This window comes from Crinia signifera, chromosome 6 (assembly GCF_055691185.1).
Source record: "Crinia signifera chromosome 6, ASM5569118v1, whole genome shotgun sequence".
In the NCBI taxonomy this organism is placed as follows: Eukaryota; Metazoa; Chordata; class Amphibia; order Anura; family Myobatrachidae; genus Crinia; species Crinia signifera.
Window position 1 is genome coordinate 87,904,905 of NC_139222.1, and position 12,055 is coordinate 87,916,959.

Consider the following 12,055-nt stretch of genomic DNA (forward strand, 5'->3'; position numbering starts at 1 on the left):
GTGATTTGGGTGATCTATTTAAGACTAATTGATTATTTGACTCATTTGAATTATGTATAATCCCTACCTGTTGTTTCTTATTCTATGGTGGGGGGGGGGTGGGGGGGGGGGAGAGGGTCGCCCGATTTGACTTGAGGCAAAAAACACAAATCTTCCACCAGTTGGCTAGAGCCTAATTTAAGACTGGTGATAACACAAAAAAATCCTCAAGGCCCCTCAAACACTAAAGCGTGTTTGGGCGAGTGGCTACTCCTCAAATGGGCTCACTGGACTATGTCGGCCTGATGTATCGCTTAAATGCACCAGACCACCATCTTCCGAGTGCTCGTATGTCGACCTGAGACCAACCCGCCGCAGCGGCTGCCGAAGCGGCGCCGATACGGAAAGAGTGTGTCCCAAAGTCGGCTGGAGAAAGACCCTGATGCAATATACAGCGCCTGAAAACCGACCTAAACTGGAAGTTAGTAAGAGGGGACCCGTCAATGTGCATCAGCCAGGCCCCGGGCAATTGTGGCCGCAACTCCACGTAAGCCAGAGCCGCCACCACCGGACAGATCTGGCGGTCGCCACTCCGACCCAAATGGACCCACTGCCCCCTGCCCGCTACATCGGTCTTTGAGCGCTGTATCTTGCACCATAAACCGTCGTGGTGCACGTCGACATGGCCGAACAGCATAGGCGAGGGAGATGCCCTGGTTGCGGACACCAGTTCGCCTACTCTGAACGCCCCATGGAAAGCCATGGCAAAGGCCAGCCTGAAAAGTCGAACCTCGTAATCGTTTGAGCAAATTACTCTTAGGGACCTCGAGATTCGACGCAACAGGCCGGCATCAATCGGCCGTCGCCTGTCGGGCAAAACCGGCCTGGCTCTGGCCCATCCCTTTAGCATCCTGGAAAGTAAGAAAGACTTGGTGATGTCTCTCTTCCCACCAAGACGCAAAAAGAATGATATGCCTGCCAGAGAGCGTCCAACAAAACTTCTGGACTTACCCTCCGTGTACAGGTTCCATACATAGGCATTAATAAGACGCTTAGAGCTCTTACCTGTGCCACCCTGTTCAAGCATGAACTCGCTCCAGCGCTCCCATGAGGCCAGATAAGCTCTAAATGTAGCTGGCGCTAGCGACCGCAGGGCCAGCTCCTCTACCCCTCCAGAGGCACCTGCCATAAAAAAGATGGACATTGTTCACCATACTTCTGGGCTAAAGGCACAAGTTGCCTGAATCTTACCCATTCGAAACGGGACAATGCATCCGCTACTTCATTAAGTACGCCTGGGACGTGCTTGGCTCGCAACGTAATGTTGTTCGCCAAGCACATCATCACTATCCGTGCCAAAATACGCAAAACTGGGAGAGAGGTTGACCTTAGTTGTGTAATGGATTGGACCACCCCTAGGTTATCACACCAAAAGACAACCTCCCTGTTTCCCAATTCTGCGCCCCAGAGCTCTAAGGCGACCATTATTGGAAATATTTCCAATAATAGCATATTCTTGGTCATGCCGTCTCGTGCCCAAAATTCGGGCCAGGCCTCTGCGCACCAACGTCCCGCATAAAATGCGCCGAATACGGAAGATCCTGCAGCATCTGTATATAATTCCAACTCCGCATTTGCGACGGCTGGAGCTTGCCATATGCATATGCCGTTGAAATTATCCAGAAACATTTCCCACACTTTCAGATCCCTCTTCATTTCTGAAGATAGACGTAGAAAATGGTGGGGTTTAGTTTTCTACAAAATATTTTGCCCATGGGTATAACTCTACATGCGAAATTAAACAGGCCCAATAAAGATTGAGCCTGTCTAAGTGTTAACTTAGCAGCCGCGATGGCATAACGTATTTCGTCATGTAACCGGCGTACTTTATCTAGAGGGAGTTTACACAGACCTAGTTCGGAATCAATTTCAATTCCGAGGTACACCAAATCAGTAGTAGGTCCCTCTGTTTTTTCCCCTGCCACGGGAACCCCGAAATCTCTAAATAAATCAAGCGCTGCTTCTAGTAACCTAAGGCACAAGCCAGAATTTGGAGGACCCACTAAAAGAAAGTCATCCAAATAATGAGTAATGCTGTCAGCTCCCGACACTTCCTGCAGGCACCACTGCAAAAATGTGCTAAAGCGCTCAAAATAAGCACATGAAATGGAGCAACCCATGGGCAAGCATTTATCTATGTAAAAACCCCCATTCAATTTAAATCCCATGTACTGAAATGCGTTCTTATGTAAAGGTAATAATCTAAAAGCTGATTCAACATCCAATTTGCACATGAGGGCACCAGGACCAATTTTTTGAATGATGTCTATAGCATCCTCGAATAAACGATAATTAACAGTGCACAAATCGTCATTAATGGCGTCATTGACAGACGACCCTCTAGGACAAGAAAGATGCTGAATCAGCCTGAACTTCCCTTTAACTTTTTTGGGAACCACCCCAATAGGGGACAAAATTAGTCCCTCAACTGGTGGTGTTGAAAACGGGCCTGCCATGCGACCTAGTTTTACCTCGGCTTCAACTTTTTGTGATATTATGTCAGGATGTTCCATGGCGGAGCGTAAGTTTCCCTTAGTTCCCGTACTAATTGGAGCGGAAACAGGTAATTGAAAACCTTCTGAAAATCCGGACTGCAAAAATCTTGCTCCATCTCTGTCCGGATACCGTTCCAGCCATGGTAACATCCTGACCAATACTATTGGAGTTGGGGCTCTATCCAACGACAGGTGCCGCTGGACCGCGGCTTTGTTTTGTCGTGGACTGAGCCCCACCTCCCCCACCAGTTGGAGGTTTTGTGCAATCCTTGATTGCGTGTTGACCTCCGCATCTGATACAAAGGTGCCGAAAACGACACCGGTTTCCCAGGCTGCATTGCCCATTATTAAATGAGTAGCACCTACCATGGCCATGCTTCGTATTACTTCCCTTATTAATATTATTGTAAGGCCTACTCCCATACTGTCTTACCCACCCCTTATTCTCCGGAGCCCTAATAGGTGTAGCTGATTCGGCAACTTCGCCGTATAACTCTACGTCTTTCTTACCAAAATCGTACACCTCCCGGCCATGCTGCTTCCTCCTAAACTCTTCGTCATAGACCCGCCAACCGGGACCGACGTAAGAGGTGTAGAGTTTATGAATAAGGAACTGGTATCTCACCAGGTTCACATATTCATCTGGATGTGTCTCTAAATAACAGGCCGCAAAAATAAGTATGCCCCTTACCCAGTTATTATAAGTGCGAAAGGCATCCTCGCTAGCGGGTCCTTTCTTCCTTGCGGCTAGAAGGGCCCGCCTGTCTTTGCTTGTTAAAGCAAAGATATCTACGTAGCGCCCTTTTCTGATCCTATCCCTAGCCCTAGGGCGCAAACCCCGCTTAACGGCGGTGTTCGCGCACTGCACTGCATCGGACTCAACCGATACATTAGAGGACCCGGAGCTATGGGACCTATATTCCCTACGCCTCTTTCGCCTTCGTCTCCTCGCGACGCCGTCCGAAGATGACTTATCTTCGGAAGACGTCGATGCCAATGAGGAATCCGAGGTTTCATTTCTGCGCCGTCTCTTCCGAGACTTTGCAGATCTTTTTCGCTTAGCTTTCTTCTCTACAGATGAATCCTCTGACCCCCCACTGCTAGACCCTGCATTATCATCATTTGTCCAGTCTGGATCATTCGTGGACTCACCAGTATCAGAAGATGCTGCCCTCCTTCTTCTACGTTCACTTCCTCCTCGACTTGACGATGCTCCTTCCATGGCTTGTTCCGCGGAATCTTGACCTGTCAATAGAGGTTCGTTAACAACCCCCATCACAGGTGGGACATTCGGCAATACCCTTTCAGCAGAGGAAATGGCATTTTCCCCTCGCGCCGCAGTAATAGTCGGAGCTATCGCTTTGGCTATGAGGTCAGATACTGACTCCAAAGTTGCCGAAGGGGCAGTTTCCCCCTGCCCACCTGGCCCGGTGGTTAACAGAGGAGCCACTGCCGACACCACCGCCGCGCATATAGATGTAAGCGCCGATGTGTCTAATGACACGGTGTTACCCTCTGTGTTCCTCCCTGCAACCGCGTCCGCATATGAGCGACCCGGTTGCGTCCTGGCCCCTTGTGGCGCCGTATTGGTCTCCCTAGCCTTCTCCGCGACCAACCTTCGCCTCGCTGCCCGTCTAGATCTGGCGTTAGAATTTCTAACCCCCTCTACAGGATTCATTTCAGAATCACTTTGTTGGTCCCCGTAGCTACCCTTCTCCGCTTGAAACAGCAAATGGAGCTTGCCCTTGTGGACCGGATTCGCTGCTTTGCGAATCCTCTTCACCTGAGTTAGTGCATGAGGATACGGATTCGGCCGAATCCTCGCTATTATTCTGCCACGTAGCTACGGCCGACTTAAACATTTCAAATTCGGCATCAGTTAACTTATGCCTCATGTCCTCAATAAATTGCCCCCTGGGGTTGCCATTATAATTAATGCCACCAGATGGCGCTGCTGCCACATTGCTATTATTTCCTTTTTTATGGGACCTCCTGCTATTCCCCCTTCCTCCAGCAGAGGGCGCTCTAGGCATAGAAATGCCTGCAACACCCTCAGCAGCATCTCTGGCTGCACCCCTGCGGCCAGTTCTACCTCTGGTGGCCATTACACGCCCAGTGCTCATAGGCACTGCACCCTTCCCCCTGTCTCTTTTACTACCTGGCGCACTGTTGTTGCTAGGGGCAACGGGGTGCCTATCCCGTCCCCTAGCGCGCCTGCCATTTTTTTGAACAAGGGGAGAGGGAGCCGGGCCGGGCTGTATCCCGGCATCCCCCTCACCCACCACATCACCGCTGCTTTGCGCCGCGGTGTCTGCGGCCGGGCGCGACGCCCGGCGCTTACTGCGTACCCGGCCGGGGGGGGAGAAGAGAGCAGCGTTGGTGAAGAGGGAGCCGGGCCAGGCTGTATCCCGGCATCCCCCTCCCCGTCAGCTGCGTGGTGCGCTGCGGTTACCGCAGCATACCGCGACCCCCGGCGCCTGCTGTCTACCCGGGCGGGGGGAGGAGGGACCAGCGACGGTGCTCCTAACTGACCACCGCGCGATCTCCCCCGCCGCCCGCCGCCATTGGAAGTGGATGCACGCGGCGTCGTGGATTGAGCCCCGCGACGCCCTGCACCAGCCACACAAACCTTGGGCAATACCTGGGAGGGGGAAAGAACCCTGGCGCCTGCATTTCTCCTGCGTGGCGAAGGGGATAAGCCCCTTACATCGCCGCGCACAGGAGGCCTGGCCCTGGCCCTAACATCAGCCTCATCCAGGCTGACATATCTAGTGGGAGCCCCCACAGAACGCTTGGGCCTGGCAGACATTAGAGAATAGAGGGGATAGAAACAGCTAGAAAAGAAAGGAAAGGTGACAGAAATAAGAGGTTTATTATCTAGAGAGATATAGATGGGTTAAAAAAGGGTTTATTAAAGGAAAATACAGCAATAAAGACAGTATATAGCTAATCAACTGAATCTCTGTACTCAACAGTCCAACGTTCCCTGAAGCAAGAGGCAGAATCTTCTGGAAGCAAGAACATCACCCCATCAATCTCCACCCCTGACCTCAACCAGCCTATCCTGAACCGTCATTCAAATCAGCCAACCCGTCAATCAAGATAAGCCGAACCCCCTTGCCCAGATCAAGTGTGTGAGCTAAAGATTCCTGCCAATAGCCAGGTGAGTTTATGCTGTTTTCAGCCAGACAAGCTGGCTTCTACAGTCTTTATCTCTGTTTACAATTGTAAAGCGCAACGGAATCTGCTGCGCTATATAAGAAATTGTAAATAAATAAATAAAACTGATGGTGTGTACACATGGGCCGATATGGCTTCCGATGTTGACGATATAGTCAACATCGGAAGCCATATTGCATGCTTTTTGAGGGCTTGCGAGCCCGATGCGCTGACGATGCATGCTCCCGTGTGAGCGTAAATCAGCAGCCAGATAGAGAGGGCAGCCACGACTATATAGTGCAGATCTGCACTATATAGTCTAAATTGTGCCCCTCTATGCATGCCGTGCGATGCGAGTCCCGATGCGATCTGATCGCATCTGGACTCGCATAGCACGGCAATCGCCCCCGTGTGTACACACCATGAGGGAATAAGGGGCTCTTTAAGGGCCAGATGTATCAAGCTTCAAAAAGTGATAAAATGGAGAGTAATAAACAACCAGCTCCTACCTGTCATGTTATAGCATACCTGCCTACTTCTGTACACTCCTCTCCGGGAGAAGTCCAGAGAGGAGTGAAAGGGGGCAGGACGAGGCTACTTGTCAGGGAGTAGGATGAGGCGGACATAAAGCCCCGCCCCCATGAAGTCATCTGCAGCAATTTGCAGGGTCTGGAGATGGGGGAGGGGCTTAAATGACATGATTTGCATGATTAGCCCCACCCCCTCTCATGCCCCCACAAAAATCAGACATTTGATGCAGCGGGTAATGAGGGTGCTGGGGCTGCGGGGCAATGCTGGAGACTTGCCCACCTTCCTGGGGGGCCAGGAGAGGGACCCAATTTGGGGGATCCTCCCGGCCATTCCTGGAGGGTAGGCAAGTATGTGTAGGCTGGGTTTTAAAAATGACAGGTAGGAGCTGACTGGCTGGTCGTTTATCACTCTATTTTATCTCTTTTTGAAGCATGATACATTTAGCCCTAAAAAGCATGATGGGGTATCCTATTAGCAAAATTAGTAAATAGTTATGCATGGAAAAAACTGGTATTTATAGCGATATACAACCTGTTTTTCCGTGCAAAAAAATTACCCTTTTCCGTTTTGGAATCACACAAGGTCCATAAAAAGCCTCGGACCGATGTGATTTGGTGGCACTGATTGTGGAGGAAATGGCTCCAATCAATGATTTGGTTTCCAAATCCCTGATAAGTTCCAGCATCAGGGCTAATAGGATAGTATCCATAATTTCCCATGGCTATTTTGATACTGCCCCATGTCTCCTTTGGAATAAAATTATTAACTAGTTTATCTGAAAATATATAATATGGTAAAGGGACAGAGGCTAGGGTAAAATAGATCCAAACTTCCACAATTCATAACCAGCTAAATGTAACATTGCCCAGCTTATATTTAAACAGTTTGGTTTCTAACTCATATTTAACTAAAAAAGACTTGGTCACCAGCTCTCTTTAAAAAAAAATACAACGGACACAGCTCCACTTTCAGTTTCAGGACATCACTGGTTAATAATAAAACCAGCGGCGATATGACGAAATGTCTACAGAGACAATTGTACTCTTCCTCTTTCATTCGATGTGCTGTACATCATCAAAAGATCCTTAAAATCAAAAAGACATGATTTATAATTCACCATGACCAAATAGTTTAGCTCCTCTTTTCTCCAAGTAAAATACATTAAAACGAAAAGCTACTTCCTGTGTAACTCCCTTGAACGTATTGAATTAACTCTCCCTTTCAAGATTCTCTATAGAGAGTATTGTCAACAAGCTACGAAAAACAGACCTCATATTAAATATGCTTATAACTTAACAACAAATCTCATATTGTTTAATGGAGATAATTATGAGACAGACTCCCCACGCTAGGACAATAGGACCAATAAGTCGGGTTGACATTGGTAGACACTTGATAGAAAGGGGGGTATTCAATCCCGGCTGTTATTTCCGCCGGCGAAAATAGCAGTCCCCGCCTATTCAATGCTGTTTTTTCCGACAGCATTGAAGGCAGTTTCCGACAAAACAGATCTGACTTTAAAACACACCAGTTTTTCACCAATCCACGGTCGTTTTTGACAATCCTCAGACTTTCCGACACTCGGAACATTGAATTCCGACTGTTGAGTTGCAGTCGAGAGAAATTAAAATGGCTATGGATTCCGACTGTCGGAACGTCAGAATCCCCCTAAATATTTAACCTTAAAAGCTCTAACAAGGTTCCTGTACAAAAATACAGACATAAACAGTGCTTCCATAAGAAACAACGATGCTTGGGAATGAAGACTCAGCCGCATGCTTATTTTAGCCTATTCCCGGACAAAACTAGGAGTTGTACTATTAAATATATAAATCTGTTTTTGGAAATGGTTGGCAGAAAAACAAAACATTCTATAGCTCTGTGGAGAGGTCATAAATCTGCAGAATATATCTGTCAGGATAAACCAAACAAAATAATATCCAGTAGGGGCTCTGGAAAGGTTAATAACTAAAACTGCAGAGTGTATCCATACGCATGATTCCACTATAACAAGGATGGGGACCCTTTGGTCCTCCAGCTGTTGTTGAACTATGCATCCCAGCATGCCGTGCAACAGTTTTAGCATTGACAAATAGCAAAACTGTAGCAGGACATGCTGGGATGTATAGTTCAACAACAGATGGAAAAGTAGTGGTGTAATGTTCGGCAGGTCTCTACAAAGGCAATGCTGTAATAATATATATATATAAACATATCTGTAAACTGGTAAACAGGATAGAAAAATGTTCTGCAAATCTAGTCTAAGCAGATAAGTAATGTAAATGATTCTAAATGATATGTTTAAAATTAAAACAGAATGCAGATAAAAAAAATTATTGTTTGGGTCCATGCTTTGATTTGTGGGAAAAGAAAAAATAATCTACAGTGCAAATTCAGGCCAAATTACATCATACATGTAATAAAATGCCAACAGGTCTATATATCACGGGTGTGCATCAAAGGGTCAACAGAAATGAGGTTGACAGTGTCTGAGCACATGTTACTGTTCCCAATCATAGCGGATCATTCAATCCCGATCTGTCCCAACAGCCGTGACTCTGGCCTGTTTTCATTTTGCTGGACAGCATATTGGCAGCCAGGATTCAATGTCCTGCTTCACGATCAGTGAAAATGGATTGTCGAGATTCGGCCGTGATCGTGACAATTCACGTCCGTAATCGACAAAACGGGGCCGACAGATTTCAAAGTCGGGCCCGTTCTGTCGATCTGCCTCTTCAATGCTGTCGGACATGCCTTGAAGACGAGCCCCCAGCCCAAAATGCCATAGGCACTCAGTAAACTACTGCACTTTAAAATACTCAGAGTGACATCTTTTCTTTCATAGTATATTTACCAGAGGATGTTTCCCTGAGTAGACGGGCTACCTTATTTTTTTAATTTAGTTTTTTTTAGTTATAAAAAACATTAAACTCCTTTTACACCTACAAGCCGGGTTACGCCTGGAATTTTGTAGCCGGCTCCAACCCTGCTTGTCACACCGGCATCCTCACCCAGCATAATGCCGGGCCGGTGACGCCACCAGAGGCAAGTCGTAAACTGGCGCTGTATTGCATTGCAGTGAACGGTCCTAGGTTGTTACCAGTTTTCAACCCTGCTTGCTACCCGGGTTGAAATACTGGGTAATTACAAGTGGGAGCGTTTAGACTGCCCGCAAACCCGGGTTTTTGCGCGCTCCCAGGTTATATAGGCTGGTGTAAAAGGGATATTAGTAATGCAATTTAAGGAAGAAAAAAAAATTAACCGCCCAGATTAGATAGCACATCCATAATCCAGCCCACTACACAAGAAAGACCACAATAATAACCCTGGCTTAGCCCTCAACACAGGAACATCTAAGGTAATCTACAAATTCAGTATGATTCTATTTTTAGAAGAACATTCGGGCACGGTGAGAATTTGGGAAAGGTCTGGCAGAGCTGATAAGTGAGTACTTTTACTCTGTGTGAAAGGCCTCCAGAGACGGAGATTCCCTTCCCAAACCGGCCTTCAGAGCAGTGAATGGGGTGCTCTGTCAGTGCCTGGCCTGATTACGTATGCGTGCTGCGACTGCTCTGAAACCATGCAGAGCTTTTCAGGTCACTGTCATGAATGGTTCTTTTCAGGCGTGCAACTTACTTTCCATGGAAGCATTTGGGAATTGTGCTGAACTTTCTCCTTCGGTCTTTGATCAGACTGGATTTCTTGCTGACTATGTGGTACAGCTTTTCCCCTTTCTCTGCGATCATCACATAGGCATCTCTTTCCATCCCCAGCTTCAAACCTGCAGAGGCAAACAGCATAACGTTATATAAAAAAGCATGTCATGTACAACTTAGACTGTAAGCTCTTCTGGCAAGAGTTGCCTTCCTCATTTGCCTTTAAATATATTACAGGAATTTATTCATTAAGTTATTTATATAGAGCACACATATTCCTCTGCGCTTTAGTCCCTGCCCCAGTGGAGCTTACAATCTATATTCCCTACCACGTGTACACGCACACAGACATTCTAGGGTTACTTTTGTTGGAAGCCAATTAACCTTATGAGTATATTTTTGGAATGTGGGAGGAAACCGGAGTACCTCGAGGCAACCCACACAAGCGTGGGGAGAATATAAAAACTCTGCACAGTTAGTGCCATGGTGGGGATCGAACCCATGACCCCAGTGCTGTGAGGCAGGAATGCTAACCATTACACCATCCGTACTGGCCATATAACATACTCAAGTTAAAACAATGGATTATTTTGTTATAAATGTGTTTGCACTAATTCTGAGGAAGCCACATGACCTAGGATGTACTTAAAGGCTGCTCTATTCACATAGACATGGCAAATCACATGAATGACATACTGTACAATGTATGAATGGAACCAGCAGCAAAATGGAGATAGAGGCAACAGTGTACAAGCTGAGCATGATTACAATACATATGCTGCTACACCCCTATTAGACTGAAATGTAACCATTAGCAATTTTCTTAATTACAAATTGCCAGTAAACGTGCACACATTTATGAGTCACTAAAATCTATTATTAGGTTAGAAATCATTACATTTTTGCCTCGCTGGGCACTGTTTATGCTGTGCCCACAGCACCACTGTCACTCACCATAGCTCTTCATGGTTCTATATGACAAATACATGGACATATTTTATCCCTAACAAATGGACAATTGTAATTCATGCATATGCTGCTTTATACCAGCATATGCCTTCTCTTGCACAAGTGCCCTGGTTCTTATACTGTAAGAACTTGGAATTGCAAGGCTAATGCGGACATGTAGACCGGCAGATGGGTGTACTGAGGCTTTCATTGGCTGCTAGGTTTGTCCTGGCCTCCATTTTGTGGAGCTGGATTATGTAAATGAGCTGGCGAGGTGTAAAGGTGGCCATACACACGCAGATTTATCTTCAGATCTGGCTGGTGGGAACAAAAACCTGGTTATGGATGAGAGCAATTGACAGTTGACCATTTGCTTGGAAATGCTGGAAAACTGACAAACTGTCACTCATCCATAACCATGTTTTTGTTCCAACCAGCCAGATCTGAAGATAAATCTTACTAGTGTATGGGCACCTTAACAGGTACAAACACTCGGACTCGGCTCATTACTACTGATGTGACACTCACTGCACTCTTTAGTCACATTTGGAACAACGCAATAAAAAAAACCCTTGAAAATACAGACGAGTAAATTATTTCCCCTCACCCTCATCATTAATGTAAAGGTGCCCACACACTAGAAAGATCTGCGATCGTAAGATGTGCGCATAAATTAGCCTTGAAATCTTTTTTCCGTCCTGGGCAAAAGATTTCAGGCAAGCGCACATCTTTACCAAAGATTTTTCTTAAGATCCCGTGTGCGTTCCTATGGATCTTTTGTTAAATCTTCTGATCTTTTGTGCAGCACGTAAGATCAGAGGATTCAGCTAAAGATCCACGGGAGCGCGCATCGGACCAAAATCGGCCGATTTTCGACCGATTATCGGAAATCGGCCAATCGGCCCAAAAATCGTTCTAGTGTGTGGGCACCTTTTGAAATAAGAATTTGAGAAATTCTGGGAAACAAGAATTTAACTTATGTTGCTTTGGTTCTAAAGTGGAGGGTTAAACATATGCCCCATGCACACAGGGCGACGCAGTGTACCGAGTGATCTAGTTAAGCACAGCTCGCTTAGCACACAGCGCTGCACTAGCAATGTGAGCTGAGCGATCTGTCATGGCCACTGTTTTCAACTGAGAGAACACTGGCTATGACTAGATCAATGGGCCATACACAGGGGGCAATAGCAGCCCCATTTATAAGCGATCGGTCTAGATTGTTTAGAC

General features: G+C 46.8%; 1 protein-coding gene across 1 annotated transcript in view; it reads right to left on the reverse strand.

Annotated features, from left to right (window-relative positions):
• Positions 1 to 12,055, reverse strand: part of PREX1 (phosphatidylinositol-3,4,5-trisphosphate dependent Rac exchange factor 1) — a 245,025-nt gene that overhangs the window by 94,239 nt on the left and 138,731 nt on the right. The window contains exon 10 of the mRNA XM_083146391.1: positions 9,861 to 10,005. Within this exon, the coding sequence (XP_083002517.1) occupies positions 9,861 to 10,005 (145 nt within the window). The remainder of the gene's footprint in view (positions 1 to 9,860; positions 10,006 to 12,055) is intronic.